The sequence below is a fragment of the Nicotiana tabacum genome, chromosome 7 (assembly GCF_000715075.1).
Source record: "Nicotiana tabacum cultivar K326 chromosome 7, ASM71507v2, whole genome shotgun sequence".
NCBI lineage: Eukaryota > Viridiplantae > Streptophyta > Magnoliopsida > Solanales > Solanaceae > Nicotiana > Nicotiana tabacum.
The window spans coordinates 113,164,844-113,189,193 of NC_134086.1; the positions used below are offsets into that span (position 1 = coordinate 113,164,844).

The 24,350-nt window shown below is 35.8% G+C and overlaps 1 protein-coding gene across 2 annotated transcripts; it reads left to right on the forward strand.

The window, feature by feature from the left end:
- The first annotated feature begins 1,083 nt into the window (after positions 1 to 1,083).
- On the forward strand, positions 1,084 to 24,350 carry LOC107818951 (UDP-glucose:glycoprotein glucosyltransferase). Of its 2 annotated transcripts, none has more exons than XM_016645030.2 (37): positions 1,084 to 1,431; positions 2,264 to 2,713; positions 2,836 to 2,986; positions 3,149 to 3,320; positions 4,004 to 4,077; positions 4,275 to 4,371; positions 4,458 to 4,570; positions 4,683 to 4,798; positions 6,340 to 6,397; positions 7,063 to 7,215; positions 7,307 to 7,405; positions 7,534 to 7,698; positions 9,182 to 9,250; positions 10,338 to 10,420; positions 10,580 to 10,742; positions 11,544 to 11,678; positions 11,773 to 11,878; positions 11,964 to 12,058; positions 12,183 to 12,295; positions 12,409 to 12,619; positions 13,160 to 13,228; positions 13,435 to 13,580; positions 14,427 to 14,528; positions 18,711 to 18,858; positions 19,700 to 19,756; positions 19,845 to 19,975; positions 20,065 to 20,153; positions 20,278 to 20,630; positions 21,126 to 21,221; positions 21,309 to 21,373; positions 21,811 to 21,913; positions 22,013 to 22,171; positions 22,296 to 22,436; positions 22,547 to 22,590; positions 22,675 to 22,789; positions 23,490 to 23,642; positions 23,755 to 24,350. In XM_016645030.2, the coding sequence occupies exons 1-37, from the start codon at positions 1,271 to 1,273 to the stop codon at positions 23,929 to 23,931; spliced, it is 4,932 nt and encodes a 1,643-aa protein (XP_016500516.2). In that variant the 5' UTR covers positions 1,084 to 1,270; the 3' UTR covers positions 23,932 to 24,350. The 2 variants fall into 2 exon arrangements, with proteins under 2 accessions (XP_016500516.2, XP_016500517.2); XM_016645031.2 differs by having other exon boundaries at positions 21,315 to 21,373.

Consider the following 24,350-nt stretch of genomic DNA (forward strand, 5'->3'; position numbering starts at 1 on the left):
ATATACAAAATTTGAAAAAAATTAGAAGTGATTTAGATTGGTTTCATGCTAAAAATCAGACCTAAAAATCTAACTACGACTTGTGTATAACATATTGTAAATCGTGTACGTCAGTGTATATCACACACAAGTTTTTAAGTACGTCCGTGTATATCACTTTGTATATCGTGTATACAACAAAATTTATTTATGGACGCCCGTGTATATCACATTGTATATCGTATATATAAAACAAATTTTCATGGATATACACAGATACAGATAAAATACATGAGATATTACTGATGTACATAGAGATATACACGGGTTACAATAGGGGATATACATGTGGAGCCGTCATGAACTTGAGTTTTCAGTCTGAAATGTGTTATACAAAGAACGAAAATAAAATTTTAATAAACTTTTTTGATATACACATTATTATTATTATGTTATACACTGTGATATACAAATAATATAATTGTTAATTATTGATCAAAAAGGGAAAATAAATTTTTGATATAGCATGTTTAAGCAAGTTCTAAAATATAAAAATAATAAATATAATTGTGGGAGTAAATAATATTTTGATATACAAAGAAAATTAATTCTTGATATACACAAAGAAGAAAAATAAATTTATGATATCTATTTTGGTATACACATGTCCGATGTGCTATACACTGTGATATACAAATAATACAATATTTTTATTGTGATATACATTGATATAAAGACAATAATAAATATATATAATTTTATATTATTGATATACAAAAAATAATATTATTTATATACAAAGAATGAAAATAAAATTTTAATGATATAGACAAAGAAGGAAAAAAAAGTTGTGATATACATATTATTATTGTGATATACATTTATTGGCTATTGATGCTAATATTTGTAACTAGGGCTATTTTCTGCCAATTATATGGGTATATTGTTATACCATGCCAAAACCCCAAGTTATTTACTTAGCGCCTCACCAATGAACAACTGCCATATCAGAAAATGAACGTGGAAATATTGTGAATTGACTAAACTACCCTTGTTTCGTTCGGTCAAAACCCGGAAAGTCCATGCACTATAAAGCTGCCCCTTTCCAATCGCAGGTACAGATTTGAGCAACGTAGGAGGACTTCACTGAGCCCTAACATACTCCTAGCGCAATAGTCTTTGATCTGCAGTCCAACTAATGTTTCAATGTTGATTGTTGGATTTTATTGTATGGCTTAATTCTTCTAAAAAATCCGAAAAAGCCTGATCGATATTTATCAAGATATCAAGAATGGAGACCCGTTTCAGATTTGGGTTTTGGGTTGTGATCGCAGTAGCTTTCTGCATTTGCCTTTCTGGGCATTCAGTTTCTGCTGTAACTAGTAAACCCAAGAACGTTCAGGTTGCTCTCAGGGCTAAGTGGTCTGGTACCCCCGTACTCTTGGAAGCTGGGTATGTTTTTCTTCACCATTATAACTGAGTTTTACATAGCATCTTTGCATGTATATCATTCTAATTCCTTTTTAGACTTGATAAATTAAGACTGGTTTAATCATCACAAATTATGGTGACACAATATTTCTTGCTAGAGTTTAGGATTCCTAAATTTCAGTAGAAGATAGTGTTCTGTTTACTTCAATGCTTCTATGGGTACTCCTTGTCGTCTAGTTTGGTGTGTGGAAAAGTAGTGTTATGTTATATTCGTTTTTCTTATGGAGTGGTAGGCCACACGAGTGTGTGTAATGAGAGATTTTTGATATTCACATTGTTCTGCCATTGGGAAACCTGAGTCATTATAGTGTTTAAGAACATGGTTCCATGAAAGTAATGCCAAATCTAATGTTAGAATGTCATGTGTTTAAAGAAAAGTAGTAAACAAATTTGGGTGATAAAATTGCAGAAGGAAAGCTAAGCAGTTGTAGGTAAGTTTAAATAAGGATACTTGCAACAATTAACATATCGTAAAGAAGCATGTCTAGAAGATCAGGTAGTAATAAATAAAGGAGGAATTTGACAGCAAAATTAAGAGATGCAGAGAAGTCAAAATATCATGGTTACTTATATCATGCATGCTCACATGAAGGAAATTTATTTACACATTAAGGTTATCCCTTTGGGGACATCTAATAAAATTGAAATGATATAACGAAGATATAAACCACACTAAAGATTCTTTCTAGTGCCAAAGCGTCCTCAAAACAGTCTTTTAATAGGTTTCCTTATAGTAGGAGCAAACCGTGCCTTATCCTTTTATATTTTGTGATGTTCTGCTCATGATGGACAGGGAATTGCTATCAAAGGAATCTAAGGACCTCTACTGGGATTTTAGTGAGTTCTGGCTTCAATCTGCAGATGAAAATTCTGATTGCCGTACTGCCAAAGATTGCTTAAAGAGAATTGTAAAATATGGGAGGTCTCAATTAAGTGAATCTTTGGCATCAATTTTTGAGTTTTCTCTCACTCTACGATCAGCGTCTCCTAGAATAGTGCTGTATCGTCAATTGGCAGAGGAATCTCTTTCTTCTTTTCCACTTACCGACGATAACAGCTCAAGCTCTCCTGAAGGAGGAGTATTTCAGCAAAATGATAATGCAAAGAACAAAAAGGTTAACCCTCTGCTTGTTGGTGAGAATCCAAGAAGTCCTGAAGGAAACTGTTGTTGGATAGACACTGGTGGAAGACTATTTTTTGTTGTTGCTGAGTTGCTAGTGTGGCTGCAGAACGCCAAAGAAGTGTAAGTCTGTCTGGCTTTCTTTTCTCTCTATGAAACATAAGTAGATATTGTTGATTTATGCCCAAAAACGTTTGAGCTCTGCTGATCTTTAATAACTGACGTGTATATAATTTTGTATTCAGATCTCTCGACACATTTCACCCTGAGCTATTTGAGTTTGATCATGTCCATCCAGATTCAAATGTAGGAAGTCCAGTAGCTATTTTATATGGTGCTCTGGGGACCTATTGCTTCGAACAATTTCATCGTACCTTGGCGAATGCTGCCAGAGAGGTCAGCTACCATGACTCTATGCTCCTCTCTACTTTCTGTTTATCTTGCTTCTTAACTAACAGTGGGAATAGCCCCCTTCTCTATTTTTGTACTGTCTTTCCTATTACTAGAACCAATAGTTTCAGAATTGTTCTATTATTGACTATCCAATAACTAGCACAGGGAAAAATTTATTATGTGGTTCGGCCTGTGTTACCTTCTGGGTGTGAATCAAAAAGTGGCCCCTGTGGAGCTCTTGGTACCAGAGACTCCTTGAATTTGGGTGGTTATGGTGTTGAACTAGCACTGAAAAACATGGAATACAAGGCCATGGATGACAGCACTGTGAAAAAAGGTAAGTCCTGTTATGCACTCATCTGCATTGTGCTACTTGATGCAAACAGTGGTATTGATGCGATAATTTCCGACAGTGTCTCAGTAATTTTGTCGGCATAGGATGTTTTACTGCTTGATATGGGATAACATTGACTTTTCTAAGATGAGAAGCTTGACACTATCTTGTTTCAGGATATTTTTCGCTTTTTCATTAACATTTTCCATGGTTATGCTGAAATTGCTTGGATCAATGATAATAGTGATTGCATCTTCAGATCTCATAATTTTCTCAATAGAACTTCAACATAAAGAAACGTCCTTTATTTTTGTGATATTAAGGCTAAACTTGTATGAATTTCGGAGACTCAATTTTCTGTATACTTTTTTCCCATGCTGATAGTGTCTATACTTTTGTTAAAAAGTTGTTTGTGTATTTGTTTTCCAAATCCTGTTAAAATGTTTTTGAAAAGCTGAATTTTAGGAGTTCAAGCATACTCTTATCAGTTGAGCAAAACTTTAAGTTTAATAAGATCCACCCACTTTACATCTTGAAGAAATCCGGATTTTACTTAATAGTGGTATTGATCTAATATTTAAAGTTACTGCTTTATTTGCATCATATCTCAAGTATTTTTATGTCCCAAGTTCTTGGTTCATTATCTTTTCTTTAGCAAAAGGTATCTCATTTTATCATTGTTGCAGGGGTCACTCTTGAAGATCCTCACACTGAAGACCTTAGGCAAGAAGTCAGAGGATTTATATTCTCTAGGATTCTGGTTTGTATTATCAACTCTTTATAGTCCCATGTACATGTTGATGAATTTTGGACGTACTGTTCAGCCAAAAAACAAAAATAAAGAAAAAAGAAAAAGAAACAAAGAGAAAAAGGATATTGCCTTACTGACAGTTGCATGCAATCCACTTTGCCAAGGCTGTAGATTGAAGAACTGATTCCGTCTTCCCATATCTGTAGGAGCGTAAACCGGAGTTGACATCTGAAATCATGGCTTTCAGGGATTATCTTCTATCGTCGGCAGTATCTGATACACTTGATGTCTGGGAATTAAAAGGTGATGATAATTTTACTGTTATGAGCCAGTACTTATCATTGTTAGAATGAGAGCTTCTTTTTGATTATCTAAATATTCATAAACAGATTTAGGGCATCAAACTGCGCAGAGGATAGTTCATGCTGCTGATCCTTTGCAGTTAATGCAAGATATTAATCAAAACTTCCCTAGTGTTGTCTCTTCTTTATCTCGGATGAAGGTAAAATATTTTGCAGTTACAATATTTGGTGTTCCACCTGTAAAACTTTTTTCCAAATAACGTGACATTTATTATGAATCTGATTCTTTGATATGTATTTAATTTTATGCAGCTCAATGAATCTATCAAAGAGGAAATTGTTGAAAATCAGCGAATGATCCCACCTGGAAAGTCGTTAATGGCCTTGAATGGTGCCTTAGTCAATATTGAAGATATTGACCTTTATCTGTAATACTTCCACTTGCTGCTAGGCTATCCTCCTCTAATTCCTCCCCCTCCCACCATTTATTTTCCATCTGTGTAATTCATTTATTATAATATCTGTTAATATGTGCTATTGTTAAACTGTCAAGATATGTGGTGAAGAAAAATAGAAATGAATCTTGTTTAGAATTTCTTAGAGTCAGAGAGATGATTCTATTGAAACAAGGAAGTGAATACTGGAACTAAAACTGTCAACATTGCCCTTAGGAAGCGAGCAACATATATTGTCTCATCCTTCCAATGGTTTTGTGTCTTTTGACTTTGTTTGTTATGTTGATCCCTCATTAGAGATAGGAAAATAAGCTATAGAAAAAATGATTCCTGTAGGGACAATTTCAGATAGACCTGCGTTGTGCTTAGGAAGTCAATATAGCAATCCATTCTGATTAGAATCTAAAACACTGCAGCTAGCAATTTGATAGTGTTTTTGTGTAGAATGGTTATCACATATAATCCTTGCCTTGGGTACTTTGGACATCACTATTTAATACAACTTTGGTTAGCTAGATGAAGGATTGCATGGGTAGCATTGCCATATTGCACTGTTTACATCTCCTGTAAACTTATATCCACATTTCACCAGAATCGTATGTGATTGGAGGACTTATGCTCTAACTGTTCTTATCATACCTGAAAAATACTTGCAAAAATAACGAAGATGTGGGAGTTCTTGAACAAAACGCAAAGAAGTGCAACATAATGTTGCCTGGCAGTTCAGCGATACTATCTCAAAATATTGCATTCTTTTCGGGATTGAGAACATTTAGATAGGGACTGGAAATTGCAATATTGAGTAATAAGAGATGGATCAGCCACCCCTTTACCGTTGTTGTATTCCCCCTTTTTAATCCTATAACTCTGAATTCGCACAAGCTTCAACTTCCCTAGATGCATAACCACAGCTGTTTTTCATAATTTGACCCTACTGAGAGGCAAAATAAACTGACAACGGAAATGATGGCAATTGTTTTCCTTATTCATCATTTTTATTTTTTCTTCTCCCTCAGGCTTACTGAATTTTTTGTTTTACTGTTTTCTTCAAGGCTAATGTATTCTTATTTCTTGGTGTGTTGTGGTTCTTGTACTTGAATTCAACAGTAGTGGAATTTTGTGCTCTACAATGTCAAAATACAGCCGTAGTTTGATTCAAACTAGCTGGAAAGAAGTGATAATGGCATATCAGATTGCCTGACAATATACTGTGTTGCGCAGACCATCCCTACACTTTGCATGCCTTCAATGCAGCATTGTGAAATATCCGTCAACTCTTAATAATGGCCATCCTTTGTTACTAGTATATGTGCTTCGATGAAGGTCTCCGAGTGCTTGGTTATACGATTCATAAGACTGATAACTTCAATTAAGCGTATTGCTTGTCGGTGGTTCAATTTGTTGGTTTCACCTGATTTTACTTTTAGGATGTGTCTTATTGTCACCAAGGTGTTTCACTGGGAGAAGCGGAGATCGTCCTATTTACTGTTTTAATTCTGAACTTTGTTTTCCAGGCTGGTTGATATGGTCCATAAGGAGTTATCATTAGCTGATCAATACTCTAAAATGAAGGTGCGAAGCTCTAGAACCTTCTCAAGAAAGCTGACTAACTCTCTTTGGGCTAGCATGTGAGCATGTCTGATACAACTTCCCTGGGTTTTAACATCTTTTTTACTTATCTGAGATTTTCTTCTAATGCTTCCGGTGAACAATTACCTAATTTACTGGGGTGTTATACAAGGATATGCTGCAGAAACATCTTGCTGCAGGGACTAAAATGCTTCATGTATTTATACGGCATACAATATACTGTATTTTCCCTCATTAAAAAAATGAAGTCTATAGTGCTTGAACCTTAACTATGATTTAGCTCATTATTTTGATTACAAAGCTAGCTCTGCTAAGATGGCCATTATGACAGTTGCCTCAGCTTCTACTCATGGAGAGTAAGTTCAGGACTTAGAACATCGATTGGAACTTTTTCATCAATTGTGCATAAAATATACTATGATTACAAATCTTAGGAAATATATCATTTAACATGAGACTGAACATGGGAGATGAAGTTTCTTCATACCTCAAAATTTATCACTTGTCTTTTGTTTGTGCATTCATCCATATCAATATTATGTCTACCATTTTTATTTTTATCCCAAACGTCTTGGATGTTAATTTTTTTCATGAGCATTCTGTTAAGCAATATGCTGATGCAGTAACCTGTTGCTTGAGAATTTCAGATTCCCATTAGCACCGTGAGGAAGCTCCTTTCAGCACTGCCCCCTTCTGAGTCCAGTAATTTCCGTGTCGATTTTCGCTCAGATCATGTTCATTATCTCAATAACTTGGAGGTGGATGTGATGTATAAACGTTGGCGGAGCAATTTGAATGAGGTACCGTGTTCCTCTGATCTTTGGGCTGCGCTTTTCGGGATCATCTTCATTAGCTTTTCATTTTCTAACTGTTTGCATCTTTCTGCTTTAGATCTTGATGCCAGTCTTCCCCGGACAATTGCGTTACATCCGGAAGAACCTCTTCCATGCAGTTTATGTTTTGGACCCCGCTTCCATTTGTGGGCTTGAGGCAAGCTCTATCATCTTGTGAACTGAAACAAAATGTTTTTGTGCTCATTTGTGTTTGAATTGGTTTTGTGTTGTTTTCACCCAATCAAAGGCGATTTGTGGGTTAATAGTTTTTCTAAAATTTTGCAGGCAATTGACACAATTGTTTCATTGTTTGAGAATCATATTCCAATGAGATTTGGTGTGATATTGTACTCTGCAAAGTTAATTGAGGAGATCGAGTCGAGTGGTGGTGAACTTCCCCTTTCTTATAGGGAGAAGGATAGTCCTAGTCAGGAAGACTTCTCCAGTTTGGTAACTACTCGGAATCTTTTCCTAATAAATAGTAAATGATTGAATAAGATGATTTGTAGTTAAACTCATTTTTTTGCTCTTGGTATAAGCCAAGTAACTCAATGTTTACAAGTAATTACTGGTTTCTTTTGCATGACGCATGGTAGAGTGGAAAGAAAATGCTTTCAGATTAACATGCGAGTCAGGTTACAATTACTAGATTTCTATGCCTAATTTTGCCCTACCTATAGCGCAGAAGTACTAGGAGAGTGTTTATTTTGATCAATTACTTATTAGTGTATATAGCCATGTAAAACAAACATGATTTCTATGCCTTTTCCATCACCCCTTTTTTTACGTATCATAGTTGATATGCCGGTTATTGCAATTTTTTTTTCTGCAACATACTTCTATAAGGCGCTTGTCATATGCAACAACTACAACAAACCCCGTGAATTCTCACAAGTGGGGTCTGGGGAGGGTAGTGTACGCAGACCCCTACCCCTACCCCTGGGAGGGCAGAGAGGTTGTTTGAAGAAAAAAATGAAAAGAAGTAGTCGCAACAAGCAGTAACAACAACAAGATATTACGAAAAACAAGATATTACGAAAACCGAAGCGAAAGATAGCAATCAAACAGTGAGTAGTAATAGCAATCTAAGAATAAAGAGATGTCATATGAACTTATTATATTCTACAACATGCTATGTTATTGGTATCATGCAATTAAAAGCACAACCGGCTAGCCACTTATAGAAGTATTTAATTCGACCCTATTTGGATCTTACTCTAATAGCTTAGATTAAATTACATGCATACATCTAGTTTTTCTTTTTTGGTAGGTAAATAGCAATGCATGCATCAAGATGTTGAGACTTCTTATTAGAAGCAGGAGAAACACTTTTACACTCATTCACATATTTGAGGATTTCAGTTGGAATAGGAAATTTACTCATTCACATATTTGAGGATTTCAGTTGGAATAGGAAATGTTCGATACTAAATGATTCGGGTCCATAACCATGTATTCAGATGTACCTGATCTTGTAGCACTTACCTATGAGGATTTGACCCTGTTTCTGAGATGGCAAATTCTTCTTTGTTGAAAACTCAAATTGATTATCCATGTTGCTTTTCCTTGAGCCATTGATGTGACGTAATAACTGTAAATGCAAATTATCTTACTTCTGCTCGTTCCAGCTTTTATTTAAACATCTCTGTCTACTTTGATATAGATAACGAATCAAGATTTTTGCTGTTTCATATCTACAATCTGTTATTCTTGAGTATTCATGCATGGTGTGTTGCTGTAGAGGCAACCACTCCGTAACGTTAGCCTTTGATGGTATTGTTACTTTCTTTTAGAACGTAACATAATTTATTAAAAGAACTCTTGTAACTGACCCTATTTTGGTTCCATTAAGTTAACATTTTATTTCCAGGGAAGTTCAAATTTTTGTTCGTGATGCATGTGAACTGTTGAAAACTGTAATGTTTCTTTGCAGATTATTCGTCTTTTCATCTACATCAAGGAAAACCAAGGAATTGCAACAGCTTTCCAGTTCTTGAGCAATGTATGATTTTAACACTTTCAGTTGTTTACAATGCCTATTAAAGAATATGTTAGCTTGCAGGGATGCCAAATGTGTGATTACCATGTTAGTATGTGGATAGCTGTGTCTGAAGGTTAAAAACTTGATGCATACAGGAGTCTGTTTAAAAAGCCCAAAAAAGAAAAATTGTTTGCCCTCTGAGAGGAGCCATATTGTATTAGCTAGAATTTCCAAGTACTCCCTCTGTTTCAAAATTCACGAGGCATAATTTGAATGGACACAGAGTTAAGAAACTTTTGAAACTTCTAATCTTAAACAAGCCATGAGATTTATGTGATTATAAAAGCATACCATTAAGGGTGAAATGTGAAGTTTAAAGTTAAATTGCCATCAAGTATAGAAATCTGCCATTCTTTTTGGGAAGGACTAATAACGATAGTGCCACATAAAATGAGACTGAGGGAGTACTATTTCTAATCTGCCATGTAATTCTGCATGTTCCTGATCTCTTTGTGTTTCCAGAACTAATATTTAGTGTTCTGTGAAATCCGTTGCTGGTGCCCTTGTTTTTTGAAGGAAAAAATATATTTACTTATCAAAGTGATTAAATTTTACTTTAACATGACCTGCCATAGCTTTGGGTCATGTTGAGCTGTGAACCTAATCAGTTCCGTTCCATTCCATTGCTTCTCACACCTCATAGGTGTTTTATTCTAGTCAGTCATATTAATCTTTTTTTCTTTTCACCATTCGTTTACGTGTAGATGATTGGTTGTCTTTTGTAGAGACCCATATTTTGCGCGTGTTCTCTACTTTTTGTTATACTTCTCATACATGGAGCTTTCCCCACAACATCGCTCCCCTAGAAAACTACCTTTGCTAGTGTAAATTTGAAAACAATTATGTCTAGAGTATCTCTGATGGGGTGTAAATTCGAGGAGTAATGGTGGCTAGCTCTTTTTATATTTTCTGTTGATGCTTTGTTCTTTAAAAATGGTGGTGGGTCATTACAAATATACACAGTTAATATTTTCCCCTGTCACTGTGGTAGTGTTGTGGTTTATTACAAATATACACAGTTAGTAATAGTTTTTACCTAGAAATGTAGATAAACAAATTGCGAATCGAGTCAGCTGCTGACGATCCTCTTGAAGTACACCATGTTGAAGCGGCATTTGTGGAAACACTGCTGTAAGTCTACTATTTTTCAAACATCCAGTTATATGTTTCTGCTTGTTCATGAGAGCTACATGCATTACAAGGGCTTTTCATTCTTCTTTGTTGGAGCTGATGGATTGTATCTTTCTTGATTTGTGTTCCAAAACATTTACAGCTAGTGTCTTTTTGTAGACCTCAGGCCAAAACTCCACCTCAAGATACTTTACTGAAACTGGAGAAAGAACATTCTTTCAAAGAACTCTCCGAGGAAAGCTCTCTGTTTGTATTTAAGCTAGGGTTGGCTAAGAGGCGTTGTTGCCTCTTATTCAATGGGCTTGTCCATGACCCTACTGAGGTATTACCCTATTTATGATCACATAGTCAAAATATTGCAAAGAAAAGCTTGGCATCTGAGATTTTAACTTTAAGTTTGCATCTCTACTAGTAGTTGTGCAACCAATTTGCCAAGTACGTAACTGGTCTCAATAATTGGTGCTTTTACTCTTTGCTGAATTTTGGTTGATTGAGAAGGGGGAAGGAAAAATATCCTGCACAAGTATGACATAGAGCCCGTTTGGATGGGCTTGTTGTAAATGGCTTTTAAGCCAAAAGCCATAAGTTAGGAATTCTAACTTTTGGCTTTTGGCTTATTTTTGTCATTTTAGCTTAAAAACAAGTGCTTAAAAGCACTTTTTTACTTTATCCAAACACTATAAAATAGCTTAAAAGCTATTTTGACTTAAAAGCACTTAAAATAAGCCAATCCAAACGGGCTCATAATTCTAGGATCTTGATTAGTTGGGTTGTTAAATTGTCCTATATTCAGATTTTCTGAGTAATGTCATTGTCTCACGAACCGGCCTCTTTTGTGCTTTGGTTGCTCTAGGAAAGATATGTTTCCTATAATATGGAATTTGCTTTTGGAAAAAGGTTTAGGGAATGAGAGTTTTTTCTTTGGAGACCTGATATACGCAATTGGCAGCTCATGTGATTTTGTAACTAATTTTTCTTGTTACTGGACTTTAAAGCTATCTTAACTATATCAGGTAGAAATATTTATTCCTGTGGCGTTTGTTATCTGTCATTGAAATTTATTTCTTGGAGGGGGAAAACATCCTATAGCATGATATAATATGCCTGGAACTGCTATTGGCAGGACGCTCTTATGAATGCAATGAACGATGAGCTTCCTAGAATACAGGAACAAGTTTATTTTGGGCACATAAACTCTCATACAGACATCCTGGAAAAGTTCCTATCAGAGAGTGGCGTGCAGCGCTATAACCCACAGGTACAGTTCTTTATCTTCTCTAAATATGTTGTATTGACTTTAGTGTTTAGTGCTTGAAATAATTGATTACATTGCTGTCCCTTTGTTGACTTAGATTATAGCTGAAGGGAAAGTCAAACCAAGATTCATATCGCTTTCTGCTATAATTCTAGCAGAGGACTCATTTCTTAATGATGTCAGCTACTTGCATTCTACAGAAAGTAAGCTATACTCGGCCTAACACTATATTTTTTATGGAACATGTTTGAGTATGTTTGTGATTTGTGTTTCCGTAATTTCTTCCAGCAATAGATGATTTGAAGCCAGTGACTCATCTTCTTGCTGTCAATATGGCTTCAAAGAAAGGGATGAGATTGCTTCGTGAAGGAATACATTATCTGGTAGTTCTCCTTCTCTTCTCTTATTTTAATAAAGATTTTGTGGCATTAGTATTTCATTTGTCATCATTTATCGCTTATATATACTTTTCTGTTATGGGACTTAAGTGCTTGGTTTCTTCTGCAGATGGCAGGCACAACAACTGGACGCTTGGGAGTGCTTTTTAACTCCGTTCTAGATCCTCATTCCCCGAGTTCTCTTTTCATGAAAGTTTTTCAAATCACAGCCTCATCATATAGGTCTCTACTGATTCTTTTGACATGATTTCTTTAGGCACTGTTTCTCTTCTAAATTGCTTCATTAACTACACTTCTTCTCTTTCTTCATCTTGCTTTATAATAATGACTTGCAGTCACAAGAAAGGCGTTCTGGAGTTCCTGGACCAAATTTGCTCGTTTTACGAACATGATTATATTCATGCATCTTCTGCGGGCACTGAAAGCAGTGAGGCATTTTTGGATAAGGTCTTTGAACTGGCTAATTCAAATGGATTGTCCTCAAAAGCACTCAAGTCTGCTCTTTCTGGACTTTCTGACGAGAAGTTGAGGATGCACTTGAACAAGGTACCTGACTATTCTTGCCTTTAGCTAGTCTGTTCATCAATGCATCCAAGGCCTTGAATTTTAAATTTTAATCAGGTGTCCAATATGTGGGACTGGCCAATATATGGGAGCAAATTCCATGCGATAGAAGTTGCAAATGCTTAGGATGTCAATTTATATCTTCTATTTCTGATAGTACCTTAGCTATGCTTAGTGAAATTCTTGGAAACATTTGATAGTAATTTTGTAGACAACATAGCAGAGTTCTGCTTTGACCCACTTCATGGCTTAGCTGTGTCAATAGCTAAACCCTTCTATCAATCAGAATGCTTAAGTTTACCAGTGAAACGAACATTTATCATTAGAACCCAGTTTCTCAGATGAAAGAACAAAATTACCTACTGAATTGGTGCACTCTATGGTCAAAATGTTCAGAAAGACTCCAATTTTGCCAATATGAACTCTGTGTTCCGGTAAGGTGCTATGGGGCTAAGGTATTGATGAGATGCATGCTTGGCGAGTAGGTTCTCCACTTATCTTTTATTTTCAATACGTTTGCAGGTGGGAACGTTTTTGTTTGGACAAGTTGGCCTGGAATATGGTGCCAATGCAGTTATTACAAATGGGAGAGTAAGTTTGACTTCTGACAATTGCATTTAATTTGAAATGCTGATTTTTTATTGAAATTATTGTCCTCCAATACTATTTTGATTTTGAGATCTCATCCTCATGTTTTTCTGAGTACTGGGGTGCTTTGAAGAGACATTGTTTAATCTGTTTTTGATGAGCATTATATTATTCTTTGGATACATAATGTTCTTTGACCTATTTGATAGGTGATTGGCCTGGTTGACGACACAACATTCTTGAGCCATGATTTGCAACTTTTGGAGTCTCTGGAATTTAAGCAAAGAATAAAGCATGTAGTCGAAATCATAGAAGAAGTAAAGTGGGAGGAGATCGATCCTGATATGCTAACAAGGTTTGTGCTCTTTTGCTCTTCAATGTGCTCTCTTCTTGCTTCTCAAATGCTGATTGTGAACACCTGCTTACTGCTTTTAAAGAAAGCATGAAAAGTGATTTTTCGAGTTTGATACCCCTGTTTCCTTCCATGAAACAAGCTGCTCTTCCCTTCATAAATAAGCTGCTTTTGTTACATATCTACACTATATATGATCCTATTCTATGGAGCTAACAGATATGAATATTATCTTCAACTTCTGCAAATATCTGCTTTAAAAGCAGGTTCCCCTGAAGTCAGATGATGGCATCGCAATCAACCACTGTTATTGAGTTATTGCGCAGTCTGTTATCCCAGCATTGCTGTCATTTAGTGCTACCACATATTCCTGTTGCTGCTTTCTAGAAACTGGGCCATCTTTGTCGATTTATACATGACAGGATATTGCTGTTTCTGGAGAGACCTACTCATGTATCTATTCTCCATTACCCTTCTTAATGACTTTGTCCTTTGGGTCATATTAGCACAATTGTTTTTTCCATCTAAAGATTTGTTCTCATCGACTGTTAGATTGCTATTATTCCACTGGGTGAGAATTTTCATGAACCATTGTGGTACTTCCGCTTAATTTACTTTAAGTTTTGATGAAGTGCTTGGCCAACTACCAGCATAAGAAGTAATCCAAACCTTTGGTTTCTTGGAATATTTTCTGGTCTTTTATTATATTTTCTGCTTCTGTTATGAACCTAGTTACTATCTTTCAACAATTTAAGCTAATGGGGTGCTTTGGTTATTTCTTCAATTTCAGGTTTTCCAAACTATTTTTCTTCATTGTGCTAAAAAATGTTGTGATTTTTCACATTGTAGTAAATTCATCAGTGACATTGTCATGTCTGTCTCATCTTCAATTTCTATGAGGGATCGGAGTTCCGAAGGTGCTCGCTTTGAACTTCTGTCTGCAAAATACAGGTAACACATTTCAAAATTCATAATTTTGTGAACGCACATTTGATTGATGATTTGGATCAATCTTTTTCACTTGAAGAGTTATTTATAAGGGATTGTTTATGTGTTTGACAATGCTGTCATAGATTAGGCTCTCATTTATTACTTATAATATATGTAAATAAGGATATGTATATAAAGGAAACAGAACACACCTAAAGCGTGTATGGATAAATACATAGAAGACAGCAAAAAGGTATCCTTGAAGAGACTACAGGTCAGATAAAGAGAGTTAATGCTAAGCTCTTTAATCCCATATATTGGACTACTGTTCTAAAAGAACAAGGCCGCTAGGTCAGTTTACTTGTCATAGGATAGGCATGGCCTTAAAGCCCAGGAGTTTTTTGTTTAGTTGTTGAAAGATTCTTGGTTGTCAAGAGAATCATTACGAATGTTTTTAAAAATATTTGTAGTTATGATGTCATAATAATAAAGAATTCCAAATCAATGTTATTAAAAAGCCATTGGCTTTGTTGCTTAAAGCGAGAAGCAATGCGAAGCGAGGGTTTGTATTTTTTTTTTGTGGGCATTATTCTAGCTCATTCAAGTGATTGAGTAATTCCTTTTCTATGTGCTGCAAAGATTACTTTTTCTTGCTCTGCAATTATCAGTCCTTTTCGAGGGCAGAATTATGACAGCACTTTTTGTGATAACGTAAATTATATTTTTAATAAGGGACATCCCATATACAAACAAATATACTAAAAATAGAGAACCTACACATTGATGGCACCACTTCCTTTCAAAAAATTGTGCACTATTCCAGCTGATGTTTACTATTCTGCTGATTTCCACAAATAGTTTTTCAATTTAAGTAAGTATTCTTATTTTTTTAAAGAAAAATTCAACTCAATATTGACCGGGCGTCTGCTTAGTATTTCTTATTTTTAGGATAAACAAACCAAGATGTGTTCTCCCACCTTGAGATTGGGCGGGAGTATGGCTGTCCAACGGGACGGCCCGTCCCGGTCCCGTCCCGTCCCGGTCCCGTGCCACTTCATTTTAAACGGGATTGGTTAATGTTAAACGGGACACGGGATGGGACGGGACGACCATTTCGTCCCGTTTGTCCCGTCCCATTTTGTCCCGTTTCGTCCTGTCCCGCTTGTCCCGTCCCTTCCCGTCCCGTCCTGTCCCGCCTGTCCCGCGAGTTTTTATGGTATATTTGTGGAGTTTTTGTTGTATTTAGTAAGTATAAAACAAATTCAACTTATGCACCGGCCATTAATGAAATGATTGCAAAATTTAAAATGTATTTTTTCTCTATTCCCCAAGTTTATTTAATTTCTACAATACTTAAACCATATTTAAAATTAAGAGTACAAAGGGACTTGTTCGTAAAATTTATCAAAATTTAGCAATTCAAGAAAATAAACAACTATCTCTCGAAGACTTCCAAGCTAACATATATTCTTGTGCTAGAATCTAGATCAATGTTTGATAAATATAAATCTATGGAAATAACAGGTGGTGAAACTGCTCCTTCTACTTCTAAGTCTAGAGTAGAAGTTCTATAGGAAGATATGAATTATATAACATGTTTTGATTCCTCTATTGATGATGAACTTGATTCTTAGCATCGGAGAATGCTTTTAGTGCAACAATATTTCAAATCGGAGATCATAAAGGCCTAATTCAAACAGAAGCCTTCCTAGAAGGTGGCTGTGTAGAATAGGTGCTCTTCAAAAGAATTATATTCGTATGTGAGATTTTAAAGTTCTATTAATAAAATAACAGGCTCTAAGCGTTGAATTTTTTTTATGAATTGTCTTAGTTACTTAATACTTTGAAATTATATTAAATAAATTATAACTCTATTTTAAATTTGCAATTACTAGAATATTTCATTACAAGTCTATTGTTTTAATATTTTATAATTCTTTACTTAGTTTTCTAATTTCCTTTTTAACATTTAAGTTTATTAAATAAGTAAAAAAACTAGCCATTGTAAACTTTAAAAACTTAGTCATTTTCAAAAAACTAGACGTTTTTTTTTATTAAAAAAAAACTACACTTAAGTCCCGCGAACCCGTCCCATCCCGTTTGTTAGCGGGACGGGATGGGCCGACCGTTTCGTCCCGTTTGTCCCGTCCCGTTTCGTCCCGTCCTGCCACCATCCCGCTTAAATGTTGTCCCGTCCCGTCCTGTTAATTTGGTCCCGTCCCGTCCCGTTGGACAGCCATAGGCGGGAGCGTAGAAAGTCAGAAAAAGTTATTAAGAATTTTTTAGAATAGTATCATAATAATTAGTAATATCGAGAATTGAGAAAGTTCCTCTATTACATGTGACTCAAAACTCTTATATAAGGAGTCTTATTGTATGTACTTGACTCTCAATTCAATATGAGTTTTCTTTCTCACCTTTTCTCTTTTTACATTGCTATTCTAAAATAACAGTGATATGAAAAATTAAACAAAATGCGTTAAACATCGTATATAATTCAAAAAATAGAAACTTAAAAATTAAAATAAACTATTTAAAATAGAATAACATATGAGCATAAAAGTTCTGGGTCGCTAAAGGTTAAATACACGTAGACGAAAAAGAGATAATAACACAGCCAGTGTATTAGAGGTTCAACTCGTGGGCATCATATATTCTAGGATTGTCGAAGAAAGATGTTGTGATGGTTGTGGTTAAAACCAATTTTTTTGGACAGAATCCCAGAAAATATACTGAATGGAATGAGCAGAAAAATATATTTCTTCAACGTGGATAAACAGATAATATATTTGGCAAAGTTGTAAACTTACAAGATAGTCTATCCCATTTTAAAAATAAGGATGAAAGGAAAACAAAATATTCAAAACAGCACTAACATTTCATTTTTTTCACATTGAATGGAACTAATTGAATCCATTCGCATGAGATTTGAGTAATCCAAGTTAATCAGTTTTAACTTCCAAACCTCTCTACACAGACCCCTCCCTCCAAAAAAAAAAAAGAGAGGAAAAAGAAAAAAGAGAACACAGTATTTGCCTATTCGGCACCTTTGACGGCGTGAAAAGAAAGATATTAAGTCATTTGGCCTTATTTAACTTTAGAAAATTGAGACAAGATTGTACTACTAAATAGCAGAAACTTTGCAGGCAATTCACGTTGAAAATAAAGCAATATGGTCGGTAAATTTTCGACCTTAAATTTAGGAGACTATATTGGACTCAAGTTGCACTCTCCATGGCTATGATCATCTACTGGTTTACATTGTAACTTTAAATAAATTACTGCATTTTCGCTAACACTTTGACCTCTATTTTAACTACACATAGGTGATATTGTTGGTCAAGACACTGACAGCCTCATAAATTTGACAGCCAACATTATATATACAAAGAAAACATTTTCTGAAAGTTATTTCCAAATGCTTAAAGAAAGTGTAAGAAATAAAATGTTCCAGGGCACATAGGGCGAACAACCAAAGCCAGAAAGCCATTTGAGACTTTTGCTGTTCATGATCACTCGAGAGCTTTTAGCCGTGAGATGAGTCCCAGCTTTGCCTTTTAAAACATTAGATTACAAGGACATATGAGTTCGTTAGCAGCCTTTCATTGTGGTGGTTTACGTTATATGTTTCCCGAAATTTGAAATCATAGGAAGCGACAAGGTTGGTTAAAGATTTAAAGTAGGGACTGGAAGAAACGGAAACTCTAAGCAGAAAGATAGTCTTCTGCTTGATTTTAAAAAAAAAGATGTACTCCATATCTTTGGATATGTTGATAAACTTCTGTGAAGAAATACCTAGCACCGCTCAAGTAGGTATGCCTTAGGCTATTCTATTGTCTCACTAACCAAAGATGCTGCACCAACTGTCGTGTAACACTAGTTTCTTTAGTTTTCTCTCGTTTTTTGGGGTTTGAGAAGGAGATGACTGGGCTCTCATTGTTTTGTCTTGCATACGGTTCTTGCTTAAGGGTTTATGAGATATGAAGCTAGAGTCTACATAAAACTTTCTTGATGTGCAATGTGCTCGAAGTTCAGTCATGTTGTAAACATACATCTATAAGTAAAAGATGCTTTATCAAACAACAATGCTCTGCATGTAAATCAGCCATCAACTTTATGCTGTGAACTAGATTTTTGCTGATTTGACTTTTCTTGATTTTGGAATTTCCATTGTACTGAAAGCAATTAATGTGTTTGTGGCAGTGCTGTTGTTTTAGAAAATGAAAGTTCCAGCATTCATATTGATGCTGTCATCGATCCCTTGAGCTCATCTGGTCAAAAGTTGTCTTCTCTTCTTCGGCTTTTGTCAAAGTCCATTCGGCCAAGCATGAGGCTTGTACTTAACCCAATGGTGAGTTGATCTCTGTATGTAGTATATGACAACCATGAAAATGATCACTACTTTTTTCCATAATTGGGGACTGGCAGTGGAACTGCCTCTGTATTGTGTTCTGCAGTGGTAAAAGTGATTTGCAGATATCACTTAGTGAGAGTCGTGGGCAGGCCTAATGGGGCTTTTAGGGTTTCAAGACAGGCTTGTCCTTGGGCTTCGTCACATGAAAGATGCATGGGTGAAGAAGGAAAATTAGCCAACATCAGTGCGAGGTTTTATAATCTTGTGATTGGCGCAAGATCGAGCGAATGATAGGATTCAAAATCGACAAACAATTTAGGAACCATTTCAGCAATTTATTAATTGTAAGCTTTTGCCGTTTAAATATTTCAAGCAGAGGTTGAAAGGAAAGAAAGTCAGATACATTCCCCTTGCTAGTGATTGGAGATGAAACCTAGTTTGAAACAGCTGAAGCTTAAGCAGTTAAATTTTGAAGTGTCAGAAATGGCTGAACTTAGAAGATAGTGTTTCAAAAATTTTCGTGTCCCTTTTGTTATTAGGATGCTCCAAATATGAAGTGTTAATACTGACCATCTTGCTCTTGTTCATTTAGCAGGCTAAACAGATTGTACAAATTTCTACTTACTTTAGCTTTTAACATACAATTTGCATTTTCTGTCTCCCAAATATCTGCATGTCCTAAGGTATATTGCCTCTGTATTAATAATATGGAACATCCTCAATGTGTGCATGTCCTATGGTATATTGCCTCTTTATTAATCATATGAAACATCTCAAAGTAAAGGCTTTGTCAGTAAACGTCAGGCTTAAGAAATTAGCATTATCTTTTTACTTGCAGAGCTCACTGGTTGATCTCCCGTTGAAGAACTACTACAGATATGTTATACCAACATTGGTATGCCAGTCATTCCTTTTTTTTGTTGTTGATAAATTAAGCCCTTTAGACATATCATGCTCCCCGTCTCATTTTGCTAATTTTGCAGGATGACTTTAGTAGTGCAGATTACACCATTTATGGTCCCAAAGCATTTTTCGCTAATATGCCACCTTCTAAGACGCTGACTATGAATCTTGATGTTCCTGAGCCTTGGCTTGTTGAGCCTGTTGTTGCCATGTAAGTATTTAAAAGAATTGTGGAGCTAATTACCAATGACATATATGGCAGGCTACCTAGTCATGTCTAATAGTTGCATAAACTTGCAGCCATGACCTAGATAATATATTGCTTGAAAACCTAGGAGAGACTAGGACACTGCAAGCAGTGTATGAACTAGAAGCACTTGTCCTAACAGGTACTTGACTCTCCTCCATTTGATGTGATCGCTTTAGTAACCTGAAATATTGACTAGAGAAGAATAATGTCATGGTTCCGCTGCGAGTGAGTTAATTTCTCTAGTTTCTAAACCATTTGACCAGGTCACTGCTCCGAGAAGGATCATGAGCCTCCTCGAGGCCTTCAGCTGATCCTTGGCACTAAGAGTACACCGCACTTGGTTGACACACTTGTCATGGCCAATTTGGGTTATTGGCAAATGAAAGTGTTTCCTGGAGTTTGGTACCTGCAGCTTGCTCCAGGGAGAAGCTCAGAGCTTTATGCTTTGAAGGAAGATGGTGATGGTGGTCAGGAGACAACTTTGTCAAAACGGATCACTATAGATGATTTGCGTGGTAAACTTGTTCACATGGAGGTGATGAAAAAAAAGGGCAAGGAACATGAGAAACTCTTGGTTTCTGCTGACGACAATAGCTATTCACAAGAGAAGAAAAAGGTGATAAGTTCCCTTTCTTTTATATTGTAAAACATTTCCCTTTACAGAAAATTTTATTATGTATTTGTAACAATGTTATCAAAAGCGCGCTTAAGCCCTGAAGCGAGGCTCAAAACATGTTGAGCGCTTCGCCTCGCTTAGCAGGCCCTTCAGTGTTGTCATCAAGGCTCTAAGGCATACTTTTCCTTGCCAATGAGCGTTATCCTGAAGAGGCGACACTAAATAATTGATATTTCGTTTTATCATAAATTTTCTTCAATTTCTTTGTCCATATATTTGGTATTCATGCTTATAGATATTTGTCTTGGACTACACACTCATATTTATAGTTTTTCTCCTTTTGCGCATTTCTTCATTAAAGCCTACACTTTATTTGCGCTTTGCACTTAAAGTCCCAACATACCTTAGTGCTTTTTTGCGCTTTTCGCCTTTGATAATGTTGATCTGTAACTCTGAAACAATATGCCGCTGGAATACTAATTTTCTTGTATGCAGGGAAACCAGGACAGTTGGAATTCTAATATTCTTAAATGGGCTTCTGGATTTATCGGTGGTGGTGACCAGTCAAAGAAGAGTAAAAGCACTCCAGTGGTAATTCCTCAAGTTTCCCTCATCAAATATAAGTAATCTAAATGAAGAGAACCATGATGGCTAAACAGTTTTCTATTCCTTGTCAAGAAGCAGGTAACCAGTGGTCGTCATGGGAAGACGATTAACATATTCTCTGTTGCTTCCGGACACTTGTGAGTTTTCTGTTTTGGATTCATCTTTTTTCTTCCCTGCATTTATATGGTCCTTATGTGGCCCCAATTTCTTTTTGTGTAGTATGATGTCCACTCCCTGGCCCATCCCCTTCCTTTTGTCTCTTCGAATTCTTATGTTTTTTTTTTCTAACAAGAAAAAGAACCAAAGAAAGAAACAAAATCTTATTGCCATTGTTAATAAATTCTCATATTTTTTTACTTCTAATGTCATCTTATATGTCTATTCTTTTACAAGGATCTTACATGTCTATTCTTCTAATAATATATTTGGGTAGTTATATAGTTCTGGTCACACTTATCTTTTAGTTGTTAAAAAGATGAAGGTTTAGGTCAGACTTGACTATGCTTGCCCTACTTTTATGCTTCTTTTGTAGCATATTTTTCCTTGCATAACAGCCTTAAGATGTACTATGCAGATATGAACGCTTCCTAAAAATTATGATACTAAGTGTTCTGAAGAATACTCAACGGCCAGTGAAGTTCTGGTTTATAAAAAATTATCTCTCTCCTCAGTTCAAGGTTCTCTAACTTTTGGTTTTCACCTTTAATTCTTTCTAGCAGGTTGTTTTAATGTATAAATTTTTGATGTTGTACTTATGAGATATTTTGTTCTTTTAGGATGTAATTCCGCATATGGCTCGGGAATATGGTTTTGACTATGAATTAATTACATACAAATGGCCTACATGGCTGCACAAACAAAAGGAGAAACAGAGAATCATTTGGGCATATAAAATTCTATTTCTTGATGTCATCTTCCCCCTGGCGTTGGAGAAGGTATTAAATTTTTTTTTCTCTCTTCTTTTTAAAAAAAGAATTCAATAGATTATGCTACTAGATCATTGTTTTTCTTAGTTGTCTCGTTATAGTCAATTGAAGTTCTGTAATTGTTATCTTGCAGGTTATTTTTGTAGATGCAGACCAAATTATCAGAACTGACATGGGAGAACTTTATGACATGGATTTGAAGGGACGACCCCTTGCATACACACCTTTCTGTGACAACAACAGAGAGATGGATGGATATCGTTTTTGGAAACAAGTATTGGCATTTTGTTCTAATATTTCATCACTTCTTTACTTGCTGGTTTCACTTTTTTGTCCATTTACTGACTCAACTATTCGCTAATGTTCTTTGTATTTATTTAATAGGGCTTCTGGAAGGAACATTTACGAGGAAGGCCATATCATATTAGGTTCCATTGAATGAAACTGGCATAAATATTACTTGTATTTTTTTGAAAAATAAACAAGCTTTCCATGATGAATGCAACCTGCAGTGCTTTATATGTTGTTGATTTGCTCAAATTCCGGGAGACTGCTGCTGGAGATAATTTACGAGTGTTTTATGAGACCCTGAGCAAGGATCCAAACAGTCTTTCCAATCTGGATCAGGTGAGTCAAAGCTCTTATGTGCAATCATCATATCATTCTACACTACTGGCTCATCATAAATTATCTCATTTTTTGTTGTTCCTTACATTTGAAACAAGCCAATATTGTCTTGACTTTAGGCTGCAAGGTTTCTTTGCATTCTACTAATGCTTTCTGCAAGTGCATGCAATAAAAGTAAATATAGTCTCATGTAATCGGATATCTTTTTATTTTGAATTTGTGCTTCATTTCAGATTGGAGAACTTAAGAAGATATAGAAATCACTATACAGTTTCCTGGAGATAGTTTGACAGTATTATCCTGTTAGACCTGTGGAGGCCCAACATGCCTATTTTCCTCCTGATTCTTTTTTTGGTTGAACGACTTGAAATTAGTAATTCACACACTTCTGTTTTTATACGTGCTCTTACATGGTGATATTCAGGACATATTGTAAGCTAGATGGACAACCAAGCAGACCTGATATAAGTAAAATATCAATGGAAAGTTACACCAATCATATTATGTTAGTGTAAAGTTAGGAATCTGCCCATTTCAGCAAAACTTTAGGCTTTCCTGGCAAATTTCTTTGCTTCTATATTTCATTATGTGGTCGAGACATTCCGACCAGGCTGATGTTTAAGATAATTATATTGCTCTTTATTTATTTATTTGTTTATTTATTGTGTGATTACTGACAATTATCCTTGTTGTATATCAGGATCTTCCAAACTACGCTCAACATTCCGTACCCATATTTTCACTCCCACAAGAATGGCTATGGTGCGAGTCATGGTGTGGTAATGCGACAAAGCCCAAGGCAAAAACAATAGACCTCTGCAATAATCCCATGACAAAGGAACCCAAGCTCCAGGTATGCTTCACCTAGAATGTCTCAATGGCTTCTTATTATCGACAGCCCTCATATCTTTTCTTGCACTTTGTCCTTTGTGTCATTTGCTCCACTTTATCTTCTTATTTTGTAGGGCGCCAAGAGGATAGTGGCAGAGTGGCCAGAACTCGACTATGAAGCAAGACACTTTACTGCAAAGATCTTGGGTGAAGACTTTGATCCCCTAGAACAGGCAGCACCTTCTGCTGAAACACAACAAACCATTAGTGATACTCCATTAGAAGACGAGGAATCAAAGTCCGAACTGTAAATTTGCAAGGCAAGTTCTCCTGATTCTTTGACACCTTCGAATCAGATAGATGTTATCTGGTTATGTTGTGGTGCATCTTAGCTTCAACGTAGAAGACTAAGAGCAGAGTTTCTTGGAGCGTCTATTGAGGCAGTGATTCTGAAAAATCTGAGTTAAGATTTAGATGGATTATGAGGTGCCAAAAGAATACCAACTATTAGCGAGGTGTGCTTGACATCTCATATGGATTGTTACAGAAGATACTTCATAAGGACCTGGTAATATCTCAAATTTTTTCTGTCTCTCTTTACAGGCCCATAGGGCGCTTAGGGAAACATACAACTTTTGTTGTTAAAAGCCAGAACATTCTGCAATTTTGATAGATAATATTGAGGTCAACTACATTGCAGTAACTTGAAAGGCATGAACAGTTAAATAAA